The sequence below is a fragment of the Hesperophylax consimilis genome, chromosome 8 (genome assembly GCF_061612785.1).
Source record: "Hesperophylax consimilis isolate HC1 chromosome 8, BYU_Hcon_1.0, whole genome shotgun sequence".
Classification (NCBI taxonomy): Eukaryota; Metazoa; Arthropoda; class Insecta; order Trichoptera; family Limnephilidae; genus Hesperophylax; species Hesperophylax consimilis.
In genome coordinates, this window is record NC_142843.1 from 13,488,762 (window position 1) to 13,512,811 (window position 24,050).

The 24,050-nt window shown below is 33.6% G+C and overlaps 1 protein-coding gene across 7 annotated transcripts in view; it reads left to right on the forward strand.

Annotated features, from left to right (window-relative positions):
• The first annotated feature begins 7,922 nt into the window (after positions 1-7,922).
• The window catches only part of LOC149421584 (uncharacterized), a 559,544-nt gene continuing 543,416 nt past the window's right edge, over positions 7,923-24,050 (forward strand). For all 7 annotated transcript variants that reach the window (XR_016302537.1, XM_089634898.1, XM_089634899.1 and 4 more), the window contains exon 1: positions 7,923-8,245. Coding sequence is in view for 6 of the 7 variants with exons in the window: in XM_089634898.1 (XP_089491024.1) it covers positions 8,177-8,245 (69 nt within the window). In the remaining variant the exon portion in view is untranslated. The remainder of the gene's footprint in view (positions 8,246-24,050) is intronic.

Consider the following 24,050-nt stretch of genomic DNA (forward strand, 5'->3'; position numbering starts at 1 on the left):
TTAATAATTTTTTTTCGGGAATTCTGGAATAAGTAAATTAAATTTGTGAGAAGGGAATACATTGATATTAGTGTATTGAGAAATTTGGACTTTTCTCTCTCTAACCCATGCATGGAAAAAGGGGGTATTCGACCCTTAGTTCTACCAAACTCATATTTAATATACCCCGGCACGTACTATTGTGAGATTTAGCATTTTTCTCCCTTTTCTGTGAGTAACCCAACTTTTACATTATGTGAGGACTCAGTTCACCAACGTTTTATGCATTGATTTTGTATGGTTTTCTTTAGAGAATTGACCATATTTAAACATAAAACATAGAAGTCCCTATTTTAGGATTTTTGTTAGTTATCAGCGGTCAAAAATTTGTTCCACTTTTAATGAAGTGACCATATTTTTAGCATATGATGTGTCTCTCAATAATCATGTTCATATTTCTGACCGGTATGTCAGAAATGAATATTTATTAAAATTTGAATATTAATAATCATATAAATTATGTTTTTCTAAAATACTGACCTACTTGTAGGAATACATTTTCGTGTAAATAACATTTATTTTTATTATTTTTGTACAATATTTTACATTTAATAATCCAGTAATATTGGCCTCACTGGGTGGTTTACCCGTGCTGAGGCCTCCATTTTATAATATAAAAAAATATACATAATACATTTAAAGAAAATATATATAATTTTGGTGAAGAAAAAATAACATGAGATAAATTTAAAGTAAAAATATAGTTTTAAAATTAAAGTAAAATAAAATTTAAATAAAAAATTAAATCTAGTTAAAATCGGTATATTTATATTATATGTAGTGTGTTTGTGAGTGATGGGTGTTTTATATTGGTTTTGTGTGTTACTAAAATAATTAATCAATTAACAATTAATAATAAATTAATTAATAATAAATTAATTAATTTATAGAAATAAATGTTGTTTCACGTAGCTTTGCATTTTATTTGCAGGTTTGTCAGTAAAGCCAACATCCATGTCAAATACCAGATTCATTGATTGGTTTTTGTATGTTAGAAAAACCAATTAACAGCCATATCAAATATTATAAAATAACACCTTCACATAGATTTTTGTATGTTAGAAAAACAAATTAATAGCCATATTAAATATTATAAAATACCACCTTCACATCGATTTTGGTATGTCAGAAATACGAACAGCGACGTCAAATATTAGAAGCACATTGATTTTGGTGTTCGGAAATAGATGTTTTGTTAGCATGATACATTTTAAATGATAATATGTAAATATTTAACGTAAATAAATTTATCAAAAAACCATATTTTATTAATTAAAAATAAACAATGATTCCAAAATAACAAAATTTCGTGTCATTAATATAAATTTTGAAAAAAGAAAATTTAATTCGGAAAAATAAGTAATGACAAGGTAAACGTGTCAAAAATAAGGTGTTTTACCCTTAAATACTTAATTATGGCATTAAAATATCATGGATTTTTTTCTAATGCAATATTTTTTGTACAAACAAAAAGCTTAGAACTTACAGGTTAGGCTCCTTGCATATTATTTAAATACTGTTTATAATACATACTACAGTATCAATTACACATCACACAATCACATCTCAAAGAATACAACTTTCAATAATAGGATCGGAACAAGACAAAGTTCAAAAACACAGAAATGAAAACAAGGCTTACTTCACAAGTGATAAATATTGTAGCGTGCAGTTTTCTCTACGAGAAATCAGGTAACAGTAAGTTAAGTCATATTAACTGAAGAGAATTAAAATGTCTTGGTTTATAAGCTTTGCAACCTTTAACCTTTTGGGGATTGGTTTGAACATGCTTTCCGGAAATTCAAGCTTTCCGATATCGATACACTAACGCCATATTCACACATAAAATTGTAATTTATGTTTACCTCTTCATCCGTTCACCTGAGCAAATGATGAGGACATCGACCTACTTCAACAAAAAATGGGAAACGGTTGGATGTGATAAAGTTCTCCCTCACTTTCTAAAACATGCTGGGCCATGGACAAAACTAAGGATCGCAAAACTATTTACTGAATTTATTAAAACCTGAGAAATACCAAATATCTGGAAAAATATTAAAGATATTGCTTTCCTTAAACCTAATAAGCCACCAGAAGATCCGAAAAGCCACCAGCCCATTTCGCTTTTAAGTACCATGTACACACTCGTAGAGTGAATTGTGGTCTGCAGGCTTGGTCCACTTCTGGAAAACGTAGTTTCAAAAGAACAAGCTGGCTTCAGGCCAACTAACTGCTGTAGCCAGGTGTTGACACTGAAAACACGTATTGAATCTGGTGTCCAGAAAAGATCCTCATTCTTCTCAAAATTCTCTCTGCAGCCTACGACACTGTATAGCATAAAAGCCTCCTTGTTAAACTCTATGACACGATAGAGGATGGCAATATAGCAGACTTATTGAGCAACTACTAACACACATTTCTTCATAATGCTCAGAGCTGGCCACATACTTTTTAACATTTACACCCGAGACCTTTCTCACACTGACGGCAGAAAATTTACCTACTTTGAAAGAATATTTCTTCAATTGGCAACTAAAACTAAATGGGTCTTAAACAGTGAGCTTAGTTTCAGTTTGCATCTTAGCAATTCACTGGCAAAATACCAAACTCTGCGTTCAGTTTGACGGAATACCATATATACCATGACCCGCACCCCGCTTTCTGGGAGGTTCTTTGGACAGCATCCTGAACTACCAGCCACACATGCAAACAGTGAAAATAAATAAGGACAAGGCTCAACTCAGTCAATATGCTAGCTGGGAATGCAACGCCAACACCCAAAGAACGGCAACCATTGCCGTGGTTTTCTCAACAGCTGAATACTGTGCTCCATAGAAACGACCACACTTCCGTGGTCGATGTTAAACTTAATTCCACGATGCGAACCATCAGCGGGACTTTAAAATCTACACCTCTTTCTAACCCCCACAAATATCAGGCGGGAGATTGCAATACTGAGGGAATTCAAGAAGGAGCTGCAAAAAAGCGCATTACCTTTTCACAATGACGTCGTCTCTCACACTGCACCCTGCATGCCGCTTGAAGTCCCTAAAACCCTTTTGGATGAAAAAAGAGAGGTTCCTTCTCATACTTCTTACTATAGAAGATGGGTGGTACCTTGAGTGGCAATCGGGCGACGTGAGAAATTTCCATCTCATGCATGACCCCACTAAGATACAGCCTCGATTCTCACTGCCTCGTAAACTCTGGTCCGCCATCAATAGGATAATTTCATTCCACCGCCACTATGTTCAAATGATGCATAGGTGCGGCCTTAAAGAGTCGATGATGTGTGAATGCGGTGCGTTGCAGACCACTGAACATGTGGCAAAGAGGCCGGGTTGATGCCTGAGGCCCTAGACTGGCTCACTAACCTAGATGTTCCCCTCTGACCCCCCTCCCGCCATACGAAAAAATTAGAAGTGAAACATATGTAAGAGAGCAGGGTTCAGTCAAGCTTCAAACCTAATATCTTAAGATTTACAACATACAGAACAATAGTAGCACATTGTAAGCACCTTTTTAACAATAACTGTTATTGTTATATTTTATTTTGTTTTCGATTTTCTTTCTAATATGTAGTGTTGTTACTTGGAACCTAACCATCACAGATCATCAGATGATCATATCATCATTTCCTATTTGCATCATGAAGCTGCTTGTTTACCCTCTTACAAAATCTCTTCAAAATTATTTACAAACCTCTCGAGTAAAGTGTAATGCCTTCATGCAGCTGACATTAATTTACCGATGTTGTAATGTCACGATGGAAACAAACTGCAATACTTACCCACATAGAATGTAGATAGTAGGTGACCAGTTGTTTGTTCCGAACGAGTTTTAAGTCAACATCAATTATGTACAGATGACAGTCACTGCAATGGGGACACCGACCTCTCCCCCTTACCTCAGTGACCTCTCTGTGGAAGAGGAACAACTCCTGTTGGGAATATTTAGATTTTTTTCTATGAAACCGCACAAGAACGCTACTGGTGGGAACACACATATTAAAAAAACACCTCAGTCACCATTTAGCTCAAGGCCATATTCAACTTAATCCCAGCGACTGAAAAGACAAATGATTTTGTTAATTTTTTCGTTGGTTCCGATGAAAATTTTAAAACATTCTCAATTATCGAATTATTTCTTAATCGATTTGAACATTGCACATAGTAAAAATAATAATTTTAATTGTCATCTAATAACCATCATCAAACACGACACCAATTTCGGTTTTAGGTCTCTCTGTGAAAGATGTTTCTCTGGTTCAACGAACTCAGATTTGTTTTGAATATATATACTCGTATATTTACATATATTTATAATTATCTTTAAAAACTTTTCTTTGCTAAGTACTTTTTTAAGTTAATTTATTTCTCTCCATAGTACCTACTATGTTTGTTATGTTTTTTCTTTTGCCGCTTGAAGAGAAGGCTTGTTTAGTTATGTTTGGATTCTATTAAAAACGTTACAATGTATGTAAGAAAAATTAATTTATAAATTTAAAAAGAACAGTAAATTTGATTAAATTTATAAATTACATGACTTGACAATAATCACTAAAAACCCCACTGTTTTCAGTGTATGAATGTTAAATATTTGTTCTGTTGATTAAATAACCTATAATCATTAATTATTGAACATGATATGTTCCAGCAAAAAACCATCAATTTAACAGCTGTGTATGTCGGGAGAAAAGAGAACGAAGACAAACATTATTCTAAATTCAAACCAAATAAGAAATGGACTGAATCAATAAGCGCTGCATACAATGTCGTCAGAAGTATTGTCGTATCCTCAACGAATTTTAAATTTTTCCATTAAAACAAACATCTTTAAAAAAGGAGCATTTTATTTTGTGGGCACGAAAGTTTTCGTCTTTAGTGTAAGTTTATTCTTTTTTAGTTATTTCGTTATGCTGGGATGAGCTCTTCTAACCGCCAAGACAAAGTATATGAAGCGCCAATGAGCGACCGCCTCCCCTCTCCCTCCCTCACTCAAATAGTAATAACACGCGGGAAAACAAACCTCTATACAATAGTCATGAAACTACCATGGTAAATTATGTGGCCCGAGTAAAAAGTATCCAACTACCAACTATACATATCAATTAGGGAGGTATGTTTAAAGGGATTTTTTTGCTTAGTAGAAGGTAACTTTTCTATTTCGTGGGTGTCGTCTAGTTGAAATGGAAAATAAAATAAGGCCAAGATTGAAACCGACGCGGGACGGATGCATTTGCGCTCCGTGTGCGCAAGCTTCACGGGACAAGTTGCGCGGGAAAAATGTTAGTTCTATTTGAAAATGGAATTGAATCTGAAAATTTTAAACGGTTTTTTTTAGATTGTTTTTTTCCGTCGATACCTAACGAAAAACTATGAAGTAACTAAAATGAAGGTTAACTATACATAATATATGTTGAAAAAAAAACTGCTTCACTTTATTTTAAGGGATCAATAATCTATGAAGCCACTTTGGTTGTAAACTCCTTTTTCATTGAAAAAAACTATCTTCATTTTTTTTTTTTTATATTAACTCCACACAGGAGGCCCTGAAGAAAATAATTTCCCTCAGGGCCTATGTAATCTTTGGGGATGCTGTGTGGAGTATGGGTAGGTACCGCGTGCAGGGGTGTCCTAAAAATGAATTTGTTTTCACACACCGTTCATTTCTGCTAAAAATCTTCCCCTATCCAAAATTGTTTACTTTTTGTAGTGCGTTACAACTCATAACATAATATCTTGTTCCAATTTCAACGAAACGGTTTATTTCCGTTTAAAGTTTGCAAAAAAATGATACGATTTTACGAATATTTTTTTTTTGTTAATCGTGGGCGTTTTTTAGAATTGTATTTCGTTAAATTTATAACATATATATAATATATATATATGAAACGCCTTTGCATTATTTATTGCTAATAATATGTTAAACTAAATAAACGTCGTCAGAGATATATTATAATTTTTTTGATAACTTCTTTGGGAATGTAATTAAATTAAATGGATTTCAATACATTCTTCAACTGTGCAAATGCCCCTCCCTTTTTCAAAACCGTTCAATTTTCGAATTGCGTCACAATATTTCCCGCGCCATTTTCGTTGGCGCGCTTTCCTGCTCCGGTCGGTTGGAATCTAAGGGGGGAGAGTGGGGGGCATAGGGGGAGGGGGAAGTACTCCTGTTCATTCCGCCGCGGGTCGCGCGACGGGCAGCACCTCCGACGCAAAACCGCAACCTTAGCCTTGCCGCGAGCTCAGACATAACCTCAAAGTTAAGTCAAAACAAACCCTCGCGACCGGTGCATGGCGCGAACGGTTACGGCGACTTGCGAATCGAACAAATTCAAATAAATTTTGAATCCGACCGCAGTTTTGATTGGTTCCAATTTCAAATGAATTTGTACCAAACCGCAGTTTGACGAATGGTTACAAATTCAAAATAAACTATGAATCCTAGCCAGGTTCTGATTTCGAATAAACATTATTTGAATACGTTCGAAGGTTTTCCAAAGACATGACTCGTTTAAATATCGTTTGATTTCTGCATTAAAATGATATTTTAAATTGAAATAACGATTTTCAGCGAGTGTTCCCAAATTGTATGACAAATATTGTTTAAACCATAACTTTCAGATATTTAATTAATAAAATATTACGACATTTAAACATGTTAAGAGAACTAAAAAATAATTATCAAATTTACTTGTAAAATATTTGTAAGCATCATAAATATATAAGCTCATGAATATAGATTACACAATAATTTAATATTCAAAAAACATATTTTACTAATATCGTTAAAAATTATCATTCATTAAAATTCAATATTTAATAAAATTGTTAACATATTTGTGGCTTTTGGAAGAATAAATTATCATATTAAAAAGTAAAACTAGTTTAAAATATCGTAAACTAAATTGTCTTCATACATCATAAATTTTAATAATTATCCATGGAATAGCGTTAAAATGCAAAACTGAACCTTAAAAACACTGAGATTACGGATCACTTTTGCTCGGCGCATGCTCCACTTGAGACCTTTCGCTGTCTTCTGCTTGGTCATAGTCTGTTTCACACGGCAACACATAACAGAACATTAAATTATCATCTGTTGAAAAGATTTCATCTTTTATGTGAAAAATTACAACAATCTTAAATAAAAATGGTAAAACCAATAGTTATTACGACTACTGTGAATGAACTGAGATTCGATTGTTCAGATAATTATGCTAATGCAGATGAACTTAGTGCAATAACTATCTACGAAGAAACAATGAAAAGTGTGTGAAATTATTGAAAAACATTGTTGCATTCATGTATTAAAATCTCTCCAATAATCGTTTAAATAACAGTTAAATAATTGTGAAAGAAACTTTCGAAATAATCGTACAATTAACGTTTTTTCGACTTTGTTTATTAGCACGAAATGTTATAAGAGTCTGTTTCCATGCACATAGTTGGTGTTTAGTGAAGTGATTTAATGGTACCTAAGTCCACCGTCAGATCCATCAATCATCGTCAATCTGGCAGCACTGTGCGTGTGAGCGGAGAAAAATTAAGTGATTCCTAATTTAAACATTCGGGACCTTGTATCAACTTCCGCACACGGAAAATTCATGAAAAGCTCAAGCTGTTACCATTACAAGGTGAACATACTATACGACAAATTGAATTAAAATAGATTTTAATACGCATTGTAAAAATGGGGTCAAAATTTGAATAACAAACGAACTATATTTTAGTAATCTTATTGAAACATTAATAAAAGCTTAAGCATTACAGTTGCGAGATCAATGACATTGAAGCAACCTTCATCAAATTGAAAAAAAAAACAAACAATTATTTTTCATCTTTTAAATATCTGGTGAGACTTTTACGATGCAAAATTGTTTTACTGCCGGAAAGAACAGCAAATATATCACCGGCTGCATTTTTGCTTACTGCGTAGCTGCGTACTGGTTGTAGCTGTTTGTGTCAAAATTGGGTTGAATCGCGTCGAGTCGCATAGGATCGTGTTAAAACGCGTTGAATTACGTTGAAACGATTTGGATCGCGCTTGGTTATATTGAAAGGTGCCCTGCCCCCGGTGCGCGGTTCGTCTCTTTGGCCTCTGAGGCGGCCCTTGTCCTGCGCAGAAGGGAATGGATGCAACCTACAACCTGAGCACCGATGTAGACGTCTGCAGAATGTTCGACCAGTATTTGTACAAGGTAAGTTGTCGGTTTGGACGATTGAATGCGCAGAATGCTTGCAAGGATATTAGGAAAAAAATGGTTGGCGAAGTTGCAAGTCGGCGTTATCGAAATATCTGTTTCTTAAAAGGTTAAATAATTTATCGAGCTTACTTGTGTACGGAAATACTAGTAAGAAGGATAATCGAGACCATCTATTTAAAAAAAACTTTAAATGATCGAAAGCTGAAAGTTCAAAATTAATCGATCGATTACGGACGACAGTATTTTTAACCACTCAAACGATTTTTGGCATATTATAGCAATTTTGCAAAAATGTTTTGAGCGATTGCTTGCCATAATGTGCCAAATTGATAGAACCTAAAAAGATGAGATGAACCGTAAAATCCACGTGGATTTATTGACTTTAAACCCCAGTAAGCAGTGTTCAAATAAATATTTGGAGGAATGATACTAATTATACTAACTGACATGGTAAATAAATACATATATATAAATATATACACACCCATCGCTCGTACCCAAGCAAATAAATCGACAATCTTAACAACATTCGATCGATATCTCAGTTACTAACGGACCGTATTTTCTAAAACATGTTTATTTGATTATTTTTTAATCGCTTAGATCGAAATAAGTAGCTCGATTATTCACATCGCTAAGAAAAACACCCTAATTTTTATAACTCTACCTAGTAAGGGAAAGTGGAGGTATTTTAAATTCTCGGATATATCTGAATCTATCTTTTAAGCACTGTATGAAGATAACCAAATTCCACAAGGCTAAATACGTATTCAACACTAAGCAAATGCGATCGTTTGAAAATAAAAGTTAATATCAGTCACAATCTGCCAAACACCAACTAGATCAAAATCACTCACTCGATGATAATAATAGGTCAACTCCGTTACATATACAAAGTAAAGGCCATAAAGTCAATCTTTGAAAACAGTTAGAAATTAACTAAAAAAACCTCTGAGTCATCCGAATTATTCATTCGGAAACACTTTACCTTAACGACCATTAGTCAAATTTAACTTATTGTCACCCCGTTTCTCCGCAGGGGTAAGCAGAGAGGACGAACCGCCAAACAACTCAGTCTTGGCACACACTCTTTGCCTCATTCACATTCATACATCGTCTCATACATACTCTTCTATTATTCTGACTATTGACATGGCCAGACTTAAGTATCGGATTTACTTGATCGTGCCATGTCTTCCTCGGGCTTCCCCGACTTCTGCTACCATTCACGTTTGCGTCATATATTCTCCTTAGACTCCTTTCTTCGCTCATTTGCTTTACATGCCCAAGCCATCTAAGCGTCTTTTTTTAATCTTACTCATTACGCTTACATCAGCTTTGCATTCTTTGCGGCTCCACATTTATCACAAGATCATGGTTTTACCACACATACGCATTCAGTCTACTTTCATCCTTCCTCTGACAGTTCATGCCACAATGCGACACTTTAGGGTAGGAACCAGCACTCCATTGTGGACTGCTAGCATCGCTTCTTTGGACAATTTTTTTTTTTATATTAGCGCCAACTGTTTTCAGTTGTCCATTATCTATTATTCATTATCCATCTAGGCATTATGTTCAACAGTAAACTCACCTTTGTATGTCATATTAATAATATTATCAACAAGGCCCTAAAGACTCTTGGCTTTGTTTTGAGAGCTGCAAAAGATTTCAATAATTTAGGAACATTTATTATGTTATATAAAACCCTTGTCAGATGCCAACTTGAGTATAACTCTACGTTATGGTCTCCATTTTTCAATATTCATTCAGGTAACATTGAAAAGATTCAACGGAAGTTTCTAAGGTTTATAAATTATAAATTGCATATTCCTATACAAAACATAAATTACAATTACCTCTTGGATAAAAGGTCTCTATTGAAACTTTCAGAAAGAAGAATAAGCAAAGATTTAATACTGTTACAAAGAATACTACATTTTAAAATTGACTGTCCCGAATTACTTCAATGTATCAATATCCATGTTCCCAAAAAATCATGCCGAAATTTCTTACCTTTTTACTTCAATAACACCAGGACACTAGCTTACCAAAATTCTCCGATTCCAAGACTTCACAATCTCGGAAACAAATATTCTGATCTGGGTGATATATTTCATTTGAAAACTAATCAGTATAAATGTTGTATATTCTTTTATTCTTCTAGACACAAATAGACCTATGTACCCAAAAAACTTATCCGTTTCTACTATTTTGTTTTGTTGAATCTTTTAAATTCAATTATATGCGTGAGGATTCATTTTTGCCACTATGTTTACATTCTTCTTTATTGTATTAATTTTTAAGTGTTTAATCTGATACAAAATGCTTGTATTTTTTTTAAAAAGAAAAGCCCACTATGGCGTGTAATAAATAAATAGATAAAGTTACCTGGATTTACCCTTCTTTCAATATCTCTGTCAGCCTTCCCATCTCTCGTAAACAAACTTAAATACACAAACTCATCCACCTGCTCCAAGTATTACTCATTCACAATGAAATTGCACACTGTTTTCGTACGGCAAGAGTTTAGACTTACTTACATTCAGCATTAACTCATTCTTTATACATACTTCGTTCATGTTAAATAATCTTCGTAATGTTAGCAATCAGCATACAATAGGTAACATACTTTCAGATTACTCAAATTCGCGCCCAATCCCACCTCTTGGACTAATGTTTTATTAAGATTGGCTTGCCATCACGTTTTTAACACTATTATTTTAATTAATCATCCATGCTCATTTTTTTCCGTGTGAGGAAACTTTGAAGGGTAATTAATAATTTCCAACATTTTATTTGGAAACCAACTTTAAAGTAATTTAAAAATGTTTTCTCTATGAATCTATTAGTGGCTTCACTACAGTTTGACAATGCCTTCAGAAGGCGAAACAGCTGTGGCGCTTATTAAAAATTACACTCTACACACTTGTTCTTTAATTATTTTTAATAATATTATGGAATATATAAAATAAAACTTGAAATTAAGATGGAGTTCTACCAATTAAACTTGATAACCATGTGGTATAACTCAGGCTTGATAAAAATCGCCAAAGAAAAACTAACATTTCACCAATAGAGGCTCGTGACTTTTGGGTGTACTAGAGTGCTAATATTACAAAAATGGCATTATTGATGTTGTTGTGGCTGAAAACGATTATTTAATTTTTTTTGCATGAAACTGAAAACACCACGGCTTAACTGAAATTTACAGACAATCGATTTTTTGAAAAAAAAAAATCTTTCACAGCTACAACAACATCAGAAATACCATTTTTAATAATATTAGCATTTTAGTACACGCAAAAGTCACGAGCCGCCACTACATTTCACCGTAAGTAAAAAAAATATTCACAATTTTCTGATTATCACACATTCTCGTTACTTAGAATTTGCCAAATAAATTGGAAAAAGAATCTGATCCAAACTACGGGTATATTAGTAAGGCTGAGTTAAATGTAAAGAATAATGTGAAATATTTTCGCACTTTTGTGAAATCGAAAAAAACCTCCTCTGATGTACCTAATAACATGTTCCACAGAAACTTTTCTTCAAGTGATCGGCAAAAAATTTGTAAACTTTTTAAAGATTATTTTCAATCTTTTTTGTCCCCTCTCAAACTTCAAACATTTCCGCAAATAGTGTACATATAATCAATTATAATAATATGAATTCGATACATCTGAATTCGATTAATATTAATAAACACACCCTTAGTATTAAAATATCTGAAAAATGTTGACACGAAAAACTCTTTTTATTTTTAATTGTGCTGAACAACTTGCTACCCCTGTCGCATTACTGTTCACGCTTTCTCTCAAAGATGGCGTGTTTCCTACTATTTATAAAATATATTTTATTACACCTATTTTTAAGAAGGGTACGAACACAATATTGAGAATTATAGACCTATATCAAAACTATGCATCTCAAGTAAAATCATGGAAAAATCGTTTATGACCAACTGTTGAATTTATGTAAAAACACAATTATCAACCCCCAACAACACGATTTTTTTCAAGGCAGATCTATTGAATCGAGCTTAGCAGTTCTCCGATTTTTTTTCTTAAGTCTAAGGACAAAAAGAAACAGGTTGCCTTTATCTACACTGGTTTTTCTAAGGCTTTCGACAAGTAAATAGTGGAAAAGGATAGGTGGAAATCTTTTCAGATGATTCTCTTCTTACATTAAAAATAGAAGTCAAGCTGTTGCCTTTAAAGGTTACATGTCATAGATAATAAACAATATCACGGGGTTACCTCAAGGTTCCCATTTAGGGCCCCTGCTCTTTACTTTATACTTCAATGACATCAAACATGTCATCAATCATTCTGATTTTATTATTTACTCTAACGATAAGAAAATATACAAATTAAAATCAAAATATTTAAAAAAAAATACAAGAAAATATAATTGAATTAACCTCACAATGTAGTTAAACCAAAAGAATTTTTTTTTTATTGTTCGTCTATTCTTTAATCATTTTTATAAATTTAAATATCTGTTTTCTTCCTAACCTGTGACTATAAAAAAAGATTTCAAATGGAAAATAACCGGATAATTTTATATTCAACATCTTAAATGTAAAATCAGTAAACAATTCAGGGATTTATCGTACACATTTTTATTAATTATCGTAACCAGGTAATAACGAATGGCTATTGGCTTAAATAGTATTTGCGTCATTAAAAATAATTAGGACAAACCTGTCATTAAAAAAATGGGAAAACCAATAGTTTAACATAAGTGCCTAACACATTTTTCTATGTAAATCGCCTTTTACCAAAAATATTACTAAAATTTATTTTCATGTTGTTTAAATCATTTTAAACAACATGAAAATATAAATAGCCTGCCCTATGCATAAAATACAAAGGGGTACAAAAAATCTTACTAAAAAGTGGTATCAATGTGGCATAACCATCGTTTAATAATGTCCTTGAATGCTGAAACAGAAGTCTAATTAATAAAAACCAAAATAATTGCAAAACGTAATATTAATATTTATTTGCTTTAAATTTAAAAAAAATACGAGGACGCCATCTAGAAAACAAGAAAAGATTGATATTACTGGTACTATATACGAAAAGGTAGTACGAGAATAAGGCGGTGATACCATATATATTTTAGCGTCCATATAAAACATTGTACGTACAAAATATTATGTTGAATTGAAATATAGTAATGGAATTCATTAGCCGTCCTCGCTAGGGATTCCTGTGCTGATGCTTACTAATCAAATTATTATTTGTTGTAATGTTTTTTATTTTTTTTTTTCACTGACCTATTTCAGCGAGATTTTTATTCTTGATTTGTACTCTTTTAAAATTTCTATTAGTTTTATATCTGGGGAAGGATGTTGTGGATTTTTGCGGCAAAATAAATAAGTTTCTTTGTCCAAATATGTTCATTTTGTTTCAATCTAGTGTGATAGTGTGTGTCTGGTAGGTAAGTTCGATTTTTTTAAAGTTTCAATAGTATATTTTTTACATAAATTTGTTGTAAATTTGGTACGTCAAAGCTACAGGGTTTTCCAATAAGAGGTGTTATTTTGATATTGATATTAACAGCTTGAATTTTTCCACCAATTTCTGTATTGCGGTCCGACAAGGTGCTTCACGACGACCCAAAAATGTTCGAGTTTTACGAACCGTCTCTGCCAAATTTTCACCATTTTCATAGTGAATTTTAATAATTTCAATGCGTTTTTGAAGCGTGTATCGTTCCATTTTTATTAATGGCGTAGTTTTGACATGTCAAATGTTGAAAAATGACAGCTTGAAAAGTAACATCTACCGAAATAGCGGGCTATTCAAAATAACACCTCTTATTGGAAAACCCTGTATTAAAAATTTCAATCGATGGTGTTTTCACCGGTCTTTTCAGTATGGTCTATATTTTTTTAATTACTCTACTCAGGTTATGAATATACTTACATGTAGCAGATCCCCATCCAATGATTCCATTTTCGATTCGAGAATGACAATGCGTAGTAGATCTTTCCATATACTTTTTATTTGCCACATTTCTTAATCTAAAAAAAATATATAAGGCATTTGAGTTTTCGTTAATACCGTTGATGTGTAGGTCTCATATAAGATTTTCATCAATTACTACGAGATTATATTAATAGCCCTAAAGACGCAACAACGATTTGGTTATTGAATACTTAACAAGTTCTACGTAAGTATAATCAAAAAACCATCACGATTTCTAATGACCTCTTAGTTATTTAAGGTTATTCTTAAATGTTATCATACAACACACACTCAGAAAGGCTTGAATTTTTGAAAAGAATATTTTTAGATTTGCGTGAAATCGTAATTTGGATTTTAATATTTGTCCTAATTGGACTTCTGGCATATGGACTTTAATCGAATAATGTTGTAAACAAGTTGTCTCGGAGTTTGGTTTAACTTTGAACAAAGCACTTTGAAGGTACACCCACCCTGTCCCACCCCGGTATAGGTGACTTATGGTCACCCCTTCGGAGCTCTCGCATGAATCTAATTTTTTTGAATAAACGGCTCTACAATTTATATAAATGAAGCTAGGCCTTCAATGTCCCCGCATACGGTGTTATGAAGCGGTATGCAAGCGCTTACAAGTACTAAACTAAAGACAACACAGAAAAATAAACAACAAAACAATCAAGTTCAAGTGTCAGGCAGATAGTTAGTGGAGGGGACCCACACTCCAGTACCTGTAAACACATAAAAGTAAAGAAAACAATAGAGTGGCGGGGGAGTTTCGCCGAACCACGACTGGCTGTCCTGTTGAGAAATTGGTGGTGGTTGGGGCGACTGGTGCAGGTCAGGACTTCCACACCCCTTAGCCGACCACCCGGTGGTGCCCTGAAGATAAGTATTGGAAAAAGAGGGATAAAACCCTAAAGAACCTAGGGGAAAGAAGCGTCAGGAGGTCGGAGGCAGGGTGGAGGTTACCCCAGCCCGCACAGTCACCCCTATGACCACCAACGCTCATCAGGGGTGGCGCAGGTGATTGGCGGAGTCCCCAGTAAGAAAGAATAATAAGAAGCTCCAGTCGTGCATGCGGGGACGAGGCCCGTTATCCAACCCCTAATGGGGAAAATAAACAAAACAAAACAGACAACGGAGTTCAGTTCTCGCCTGTAAACTCGTTGCTGTTACTAAAAAAAAAGAAAAGAAAACCGAAAAAAATACATGCAAAAAGAAGAGAAAATAAGAGGAAAAATGAAAAACAATAATCAATCCAAAAAGTGCCACATAAGGGCAACGGTAAATAAGTAAAAACAAAAGTAAAGGTGTAAAAATAAGATCTGCATGGTCTGTAGAGAGGACAGTAAGTATTGAATAAGAATAAGAAGTAAGAGAGATAATTAGTAAACACAAATATATAAGAGTGCTTACAGTGTCTGTAAAAAGAAAAACAGTGTGTTATCTTTAGACAGGGAAAAAGAAACATATGAAAAGAAAACAGAAAATAAGAATTAAAATTAAGTTAGTTAAAAAAAAACAAAAAACAAAATATAAACGAATGGAAATCATCTGCAACAGCTGGTACAGTAAGAAAAAGAAATAAGATAAGAATAGTAAAATAAGAAAAACTGAATAGCATATACAATAATGAAAGAGTTGTAAAAGAATAAGTCATGGAGCAGGAGCAGTACACCGGGGGTTCCCAATTATTACACTAGTCAACGACTCTAAGCACAGGCCATCTCTCAACCCAGATCCTAGTAAACTTCCTCAAACATTCGAAATTCACACTGTTAGAAACAAGATCGGTGTTCCACACCGGTCTAATGGGGACATTCAGACCTTCTATCATTTCGTCTCTGGCATCCTTCAAAATCTCACAGTGCCACAGAATGTGCTCGGCCGACTGGTAATTATTGCCACAAGCGCAATTGGGGTGGGTGGACAGGGCAAGGCTGTGAAGCCTTCCCCTGAATTCCCCATGTCCTGAAAGGAGCTGCGTAACGTGATGGTCCAGTTTGAGGAAGGCCCCTTCCATTCTGAGTTTAACTGAAGGGAAGAAGGAGAAGGTCCATCTTCCCTTGTTCGACCTATCCCAACGGACCTGCCACTCTTTGAGCGACAGGTCTCTCATCGTTCGGAGCAGTCCTGGGAGAGTTCCTGGTCCACCCGGTGTCAGAACGACACCAAGGTGGTTTGCCGGGGATCCTCGGATTAATCGCTGCTTCGCTAACACTTCCCTAATCTCTAGATCAATTGGTAGTACACCAGCCAAAATTGGCAAAGCGTCCGAGGCGACGGTTCGATATGCCCCAGATAGTGCCAGCAGGGGAGTGCGTTGACCCCTATTGAGAGCTAGAAGTATTAAGCAGTTATCCAGGCGGTGCTCCCAAACAGAGGCAGCATATGAGACTTGCGCAACATATACCCCCCTGTAGAGAGCGTGCAGAGCCGGTCTGCGAAGTCCCCACTCAGCCGTGGAGATTCTTCTTAGCTTCAGGAAAAGCGCCTGAGCCCTGCTGGATACATCTTTGACATGAGCCAGAAAGGAGGACGATCGATCTAGAGTGACACCTAAGTATTTGACGTTATCCACAAATTTGATATTAGTGTCTCCCATACGGATGGTAGGGTTTCTTGGTTTCTCACTGTAGCCAACTTAATTGGATAAATAACGTGGCTGTCTTGTAGTTGGCGCTCTGCCGTTTCGGTGTGAGGCGGTACAAACATTAGCAACCAAACACTAGCGCGAATTCACCTGTTTTTGTTCGCTTATAATGGCTGCACTTTGGTCGGACCAGCAAGTGCCGGAGATTTACGGTAAAATTATGCATCAAATTATATGGTTTTACGATATAGCTCGGGATGCAATCTGGTTATAGTTACGAATAAGTACTACGTTTTAGGGAACACATTATTAAAGGAAGACAGAATATTATAATATCATTTTATTTATTTGTTTGAGTCTCAGTCAGTGGCGGTTCGTGATCTTTTTCACTGGGGGTTCAGAGATTCAAGGGAAGATTTTATATTTATATATCTATTTAATCAAATTTTACGGAGTTTTTACGCCTCATACAAAAGCACAAACAATGAAGAACAACTCTTTTAGTTTATGGAGTTGTAAAATGAGGCATTTTCATAATTATTATTTTTCGGAATATTTTTTATTGAGTAAAACCTCAAATTGTAATATTTAAATATTGAAGACAATATTAGTGATTCTTAAACGAAAATCTGAAACAGAAAAATCAGAAAAAGAAACGGTCACATCTGAGACTCGAACCCAGGACCCTTGTCAGGAACCTTCCCATTGGGAAGGGTCCCATTAGCGCAGTTGGTAGAGCATTGTCCCGGAAAGACAAGGGTCCTGGGTTCGAGTCCCAGATGTGACCGTTTCTTTTTCTGATTTTTCTGTTTCAGATTTTCGTTTAAGAATCACTAATATTGTCTTCAATATTTAAATTTTCATAATTATTTGAAAAATTCTTTTTGTTCCCTCTGCGACTATCTTACCATTGATATGACATATGACAATAGGTTTTTAGTTTTTAGTTTTCTTTCTTTAATAAAACCCAAACTATTAATCTAAGAACGTATTTTGTAAAGTAGTTTCTTAGTTTAGTCTTGATATTAAAGTTTTTTTTTTAAATATTTTGTTTCTTAGATTTTTTAATCTTTGAACTACCGTCCACCGTATTCGTAACGGAGTACTTTAAAAGATGCGGCAACCGTAAAAGTAATCTAGGTCGTTCAACGATTTTTGTTTTTTTTTTTCAAAATTTTCTTTCTTTCCATTTTTCTTGGTTTAATATCCACAATAAGCAATCCCGACCAGTACACAGCCTATGTTATTTCTCTACGATCTTTGCATACAAACTATGTAATTTTTCAATCAAGCGCACGGCTAATACCATAACGAGTCGTGTTGTGCCACTGAATAGATAATACACACTAGAAATGCCTTCCTTCTAGATTTGAATGGAAACTAGAAATGACTACATTTGGTTTTATTTCATCTAACGCGCGCTTTGTTTCTTTACACTTGCTTGACATCGTATATTGTCAACCCATTTGATTGAAATTAAAAATAAAATTTATTTATACGCCTAAAAAGGCTTTACACAGGAGAATATCTGTATTATATATGAAATAATAATTATTTGGGTAGAAGTAATCAGTAGGAACAAAGTAGGTGCCTTATATATGTTTATACGAATATACTAACTTTGTCATAATAAATTACAAATACCTACGATTTATCTAGCAGAAAATATTTTACTTGAGGTGTAACAATCATCACTTGTTGTCGCCAAAAAGTTGCTCCTTTTTCAAATAGGTAGTTAACTAATTCAAAAAGCTTAAAAATATAAATATGTTTAGCAGTGATATAATTTCTAGTTCTTAAAATTATTTTTTATGTTATTTCTACTATAATTTGATAAATACTGATTCCAACATTCCTAGTCTCTAAATCAGACATGTACCTGTTAATTTCTCCGATATTGGCAAATCTGTATTTTTATTGTTATATTTATCCGTCAATATTATAAAATTGAATAAATTTACTATAGTTATTAAAAAAAAACTTCGTTTTAACTAATATTAAGAATATCATGAAAAAAATATGTTTATTCCCCAAAGAACAAAATCGAATTCTTTGATTGTTTTTTACACAAACCTCAAGTAAATTATGGTATCTAACCCTATTGTAAATTTTTGAATTTGTCACAATTTTTTGTCCATCGTATAGAGTCGTATGTGCTTTATCACAAAAACTCATCAATCACCATCATCAATCATAATCATCAATCATAATTCATTGGCAACGAAAATAAAGATAATATTAATGGTAACCGGATAAATCATCAGAATGATAATTCATCAAATCTTTAAAAATTTATATAAAGTAATGGAAAGTGATGAAACTTAAACTTTATAAACTGGGTTATGTAGGTTAAGTTAAGTTAGGTTAGGTTAGAAAAAAAAATCAGTGTTTCTAATGACTTTATATCACTTTTTAAAAGTGTGTTGAATTCTCACTGTTTTGAGTTATCATGGAATCAATATTATTAAATAATAAATCTTATAATTAATCTAATAAAATAGAACAAAACACAGAAAAAAAATTACGTTCAAAATTAGGAATCGAACCCAGGATTTCTTGTGTTGCCGGGACAGGCATCTTAAACCACTCAACCATTGGGACCAATTTATTAAATGTCATATTTGTCGATCTCATATTTCAAACTCAAGGTTAATATTAATAATTGATCGTAGAATCATTTCCGATTTTTACCTGTTTGATAAAATCATTAATTCAATGTTTGATACCCCTGATTTATTATATATAATCTCTTTTCATACTCCAAGCAGGTCAATTTCAAGACAGTACCTACCATAATACTGTAGCAATTCTACATCAACGTCCCAATATTACACTCCTATGCGACGAATTCAACAGCTAGTAGTACAACAAATACTTCGATGTTGTTGATATATTTGGTACATCAATTTCAATATATAAGCATACCTTATTTACGTTTTTTCATCAAGTAAGGGAATATTTCGATAAAGCTATTTAAATTCACTAACACATCAACAGAAATTTGTCGGCTGAAAGAAAAAAAATATTTTGGAATATTATTTTTATATTTTGTACCTACATACGTGTGGATCAAATTCAATAATATTTTTACTTTATATTTATTTTTATCAAGTGTTTTAAACAGTTGTTTCCTGCACTCTTTATGGGTATAATTTCGTAAATATTGTTATATATATACTCGTATATATGTAAAAGCCTTAATAGGCATAAATAAATACATACATATCATCTTGCAACTAATTTTTACCATATTTTTGGCAGCTCCTTGTTTAAACATTATATTGCATTGATTTGCATAATATTCAAAATAAGTTAAAGAGAAAGTTGTTCCTGAATCAAGATAAGTTTTAGCTGCTCCCATCAACAATCAGGATTTTAGATACGATAGTTTAAATGGCGGGAGGGGTCGAAATACATCTTAAGCGGTAGAACTGAAAAAACCAAAATACAACAAAATTACTTGATGTAATAGTTTAAAAATTAACTAGGCTTATAGTAAGAGTTGGTTATTAATAATTATTGTCGTTGTATATCAGTAACCTTGATATTAAAATATCCACAGAATAATATTTACCAACAAAGTTGTGTCTTTTTATGAACAAGTTAGATGCAATGTTGTTAAGACATGGTTGTTTTTGATGAAATTAATTACACCTACTTCCTTCTATATCTACTAGGTTTGAACATTATCATTTGGTGGTAATGAAATACACTTCTGAATTTGAAATTTAAGCAAAGAACAGTCAGACTTTTGGATGACGAATCACGCCCACATCGCATTTCTAGTTATGCTCACGTACATATGGCATACGACACGAACAGCTGCTGACATCTGTCGGTGACTTATAGTATCACCAGCGTCCTCGTCCGATTCTAATTGGTGACTAATGACAGGCAATAAATTTTAATATCCAGTCAACTTTTTGGTCTATTCAATCTATGATTGTTTTCAATGAATGCTGATCACTATTCAAATGGATGTGTCCGTTTTTATTGGTGTTAATCATAATATGCTCCCGAATGGGTACCTAGTACCTACTACATAATAAAACATTCATTTGTATTCTAGTTGGTGAGCAAAATTTATTTTTATTTTTGAATTAACTTAATGAGTAAAACCTCAAATTGTAATATTTAATTGTTGAAGACAACATTTGCGATTCCTAAGAACTACGAACATTGTCAGGTATGATTTGAAATTTATGATTGTCAGGTATGATTGAAAATTTATATTGACTGCTTTCTTTATGTATGATTGCAAGATTCAACCCGAACTAAATGCAATCTAGACAGTGTTTTAGATAAATATATCTTATTTTTATTTTAATGTGCGACATCTATTGACTATTCTGTTAGTCTAGGATGAATATTTATGTTTGGATTAACTTAATGAGTAAAACCTCAAATTATATTATTATTATTTTGGGATTAACTAAATAAGTAATACCTCATATTGTAATATTTAATTATTGAAGACAATATTTGCAAATTCCCAAACGAAAATTTGAAAGAGAAAAAGATACGGTCACATTTAGGACTTATATTAAATATAAGAGATGATAAACATACTAATCTGATTATAGTGATTTATTTTTGAGGTATTATTCCGTGTTGCACTACTTCCGTCTTTATCAAACGTTTAGGGCAACATAATATCGTCCATCATAGGGGAAGATGTCCGGATGAACACGGCATATTACCCCAAAAATAAATAACTATAATAATTTTGCCCATGAAAGTCTCAAATCACATCAAACTAAGCGAAATTCAAATAAATTTCATCGCTTCACCTAAATACAATCGATTTTTCTTCTCAATTCCATTCCACCTTTTTTATTTAATGCCCACAACCAACGGTTGCTAACTTCAGAATTTTATTGTGCGTTTGTTTCTGTCAGAGTTTCACAGTGAATATTTGTATCGAATATTTCAAAAGCAGTTGCATTTACATTTCTCATTATTCACATTAGGTATGTATGTATTACCTATGTATGTGATCACTGAAGGTGAAGATGTATCTGAAATAAGTGCAATTTATCCCTATTCTTGGTGAAAATAATGAAATGTTTTTTTTAACATAGGTATCGAATCTATTTGATAAACAGATCATCTTCAACGGTCTGTCTAAAGACCACGAATCTGACAGTAGGTATTATTTAATTTAACAACATCAGTTCTTTGTCAAATTGATATATCATACTTCAATCTTTTTATCTCGTCTACGACGTGTCTATGCTATTTTAAAAATAATAAAAATCTTGAGAATCTCAGCGGGTATCAAAGTTTCACGTGTGTAAGAAAAGTAGGTCAAAAAATCCTTGAGATTATTGAAAAACAAAGTAAGTTGAATCCTGAAAAGGAACTACAATTCCAATTCCAGTTTCATTAAAAGTTTTGTTTCTCTACTCTGAATTGAACTGAAATGTATTTCAACGTTTCTTGCATACGCACAAGTATTGCCAAACATAAAGGGGAACACATTAAAGCATTCCTTCAACATTATATAATAATTTATGTTTCGTACCATACCCGTCGGAGTATGTTAATATCTGTATAGTGTGTACTTAATATATATTATATTACGTTCAATGTGAATTTGTATGCAACTGGCATGGCACATTTATTATTATTTTTCGCAAACTTATGACTTTGATTTAAAATGGATTGAAAGCACAAGACGACACAAGACTGTAATAACGGGGGTTTGATCACAACTCCATTACTTATGTCTTTAAGTTTCCCGCATTATTTGAGAGATTTGCTAGGGCATATTCAACCGTAGGTCTATCCAATACACCAGGGCTGCGCGTCGCATATTTGTGTGGATGGCTTCTTCACTTACGTCGTTATATCCGACTTTATTTTAGAGCGGGAGGACACAGAGAGCGGTCAGGAGTTCCGAGTTCCGAGTTCCGCGTCCGGCGTTCATTAGAATGTACTGATATTATAACAACAACGCACACAGCGGGCAGTCAGACCGCGGCGGTCAAAACGGAACGTCGCGTTCTAAGAGTTCTTTTCCCGCCGAGGCAGAGAACGCCAGAACGCCGCGATGTCTGAGGTTAGGGAAAGGAGTTAATTATACGATTTAAGTGATGTAAATTATTTATTCGTATATTTTGTTATTATTTCTAAATATTCTAATGTCTTTTCTTATCCTTAATAAATAAAAACATACCTTAAAAATACAGCCAGCCTTTCTTTTGATGAAACACAGTTCCTCTAGTTAGTATTTTGTTTTTCGATATTGGGTTGTATGATGTTATACAATTCATTAAAACTATTAATCGACATTCGAAAATAAATATAGAATCGTTTTTCATCTTTAAGTAAATCCTGAAAAATACTAGTAAATTCGCCTTGTTCTTCTCGCGTTGTGTTGATTGGGTGCACCCAATACTTCCTTTTCTTTTTAGAAGCTGCTAAGCTCCACAAGAGCAATAATTCTCCATCGGATGATGAACTTTCTAGTGACATGTTGTATATGCAAAGGCCCAAACGAAACTAGAACGCGAGAATTTGAACGCCGCTTGTGTGCTTTGGAACTCTTGAGCGGTCAACGGTCACTAGAACGCAGAACTCTGACCGCTCTCTGTGTGCTCCCGCTCTTAGGGTATTGTCCTGTCATAAGGTTCTGATAAATGAGCAACTTTCTACGGAAACTATTCTACTACTATTCTACTTTCTACTATATCTTGCAATTTCCGTCAAGATTTCCGTACTGTCGGCAAGATTATTATTGTTTTGAATATTCTCTTGGATGAATTTGCCCTGTCTTGGTGAGTTTTGATTTCTGAGTTCGCTCCGCTACAAATCTATTTATTTCTAGCTCTGCTACATTTATGTGGTCTCTGTTGGCAACCTACCGAAACCAAAACTGTTATAATTTCGAACATGATTAATATTTAAATAATTTCGTGATTTTTTAAACCAATTTTAGTGGAGTTATTCGCAAGAGATTTTTTTATTGTTAATTTTGTCTTTTGCTTTCAATCTGGACAATACACGATAATGTAGACAACCAAAACCTTGCCCTTCAAGATTACTGACGGCCAAAACAATAATATCATTGTTTAGCACCTTTAGTTCCATTTTAAATTTGACAATAACACGAACGGGTTTCGCAGAATTTGAAAAATTCGTCAATTTTCAACGTTAATTTTCATATTTGTACTGTCCTGATGAAGGTTGAGTTCAACCAAAACCGGTCGACGTATATAAATGTAATAAA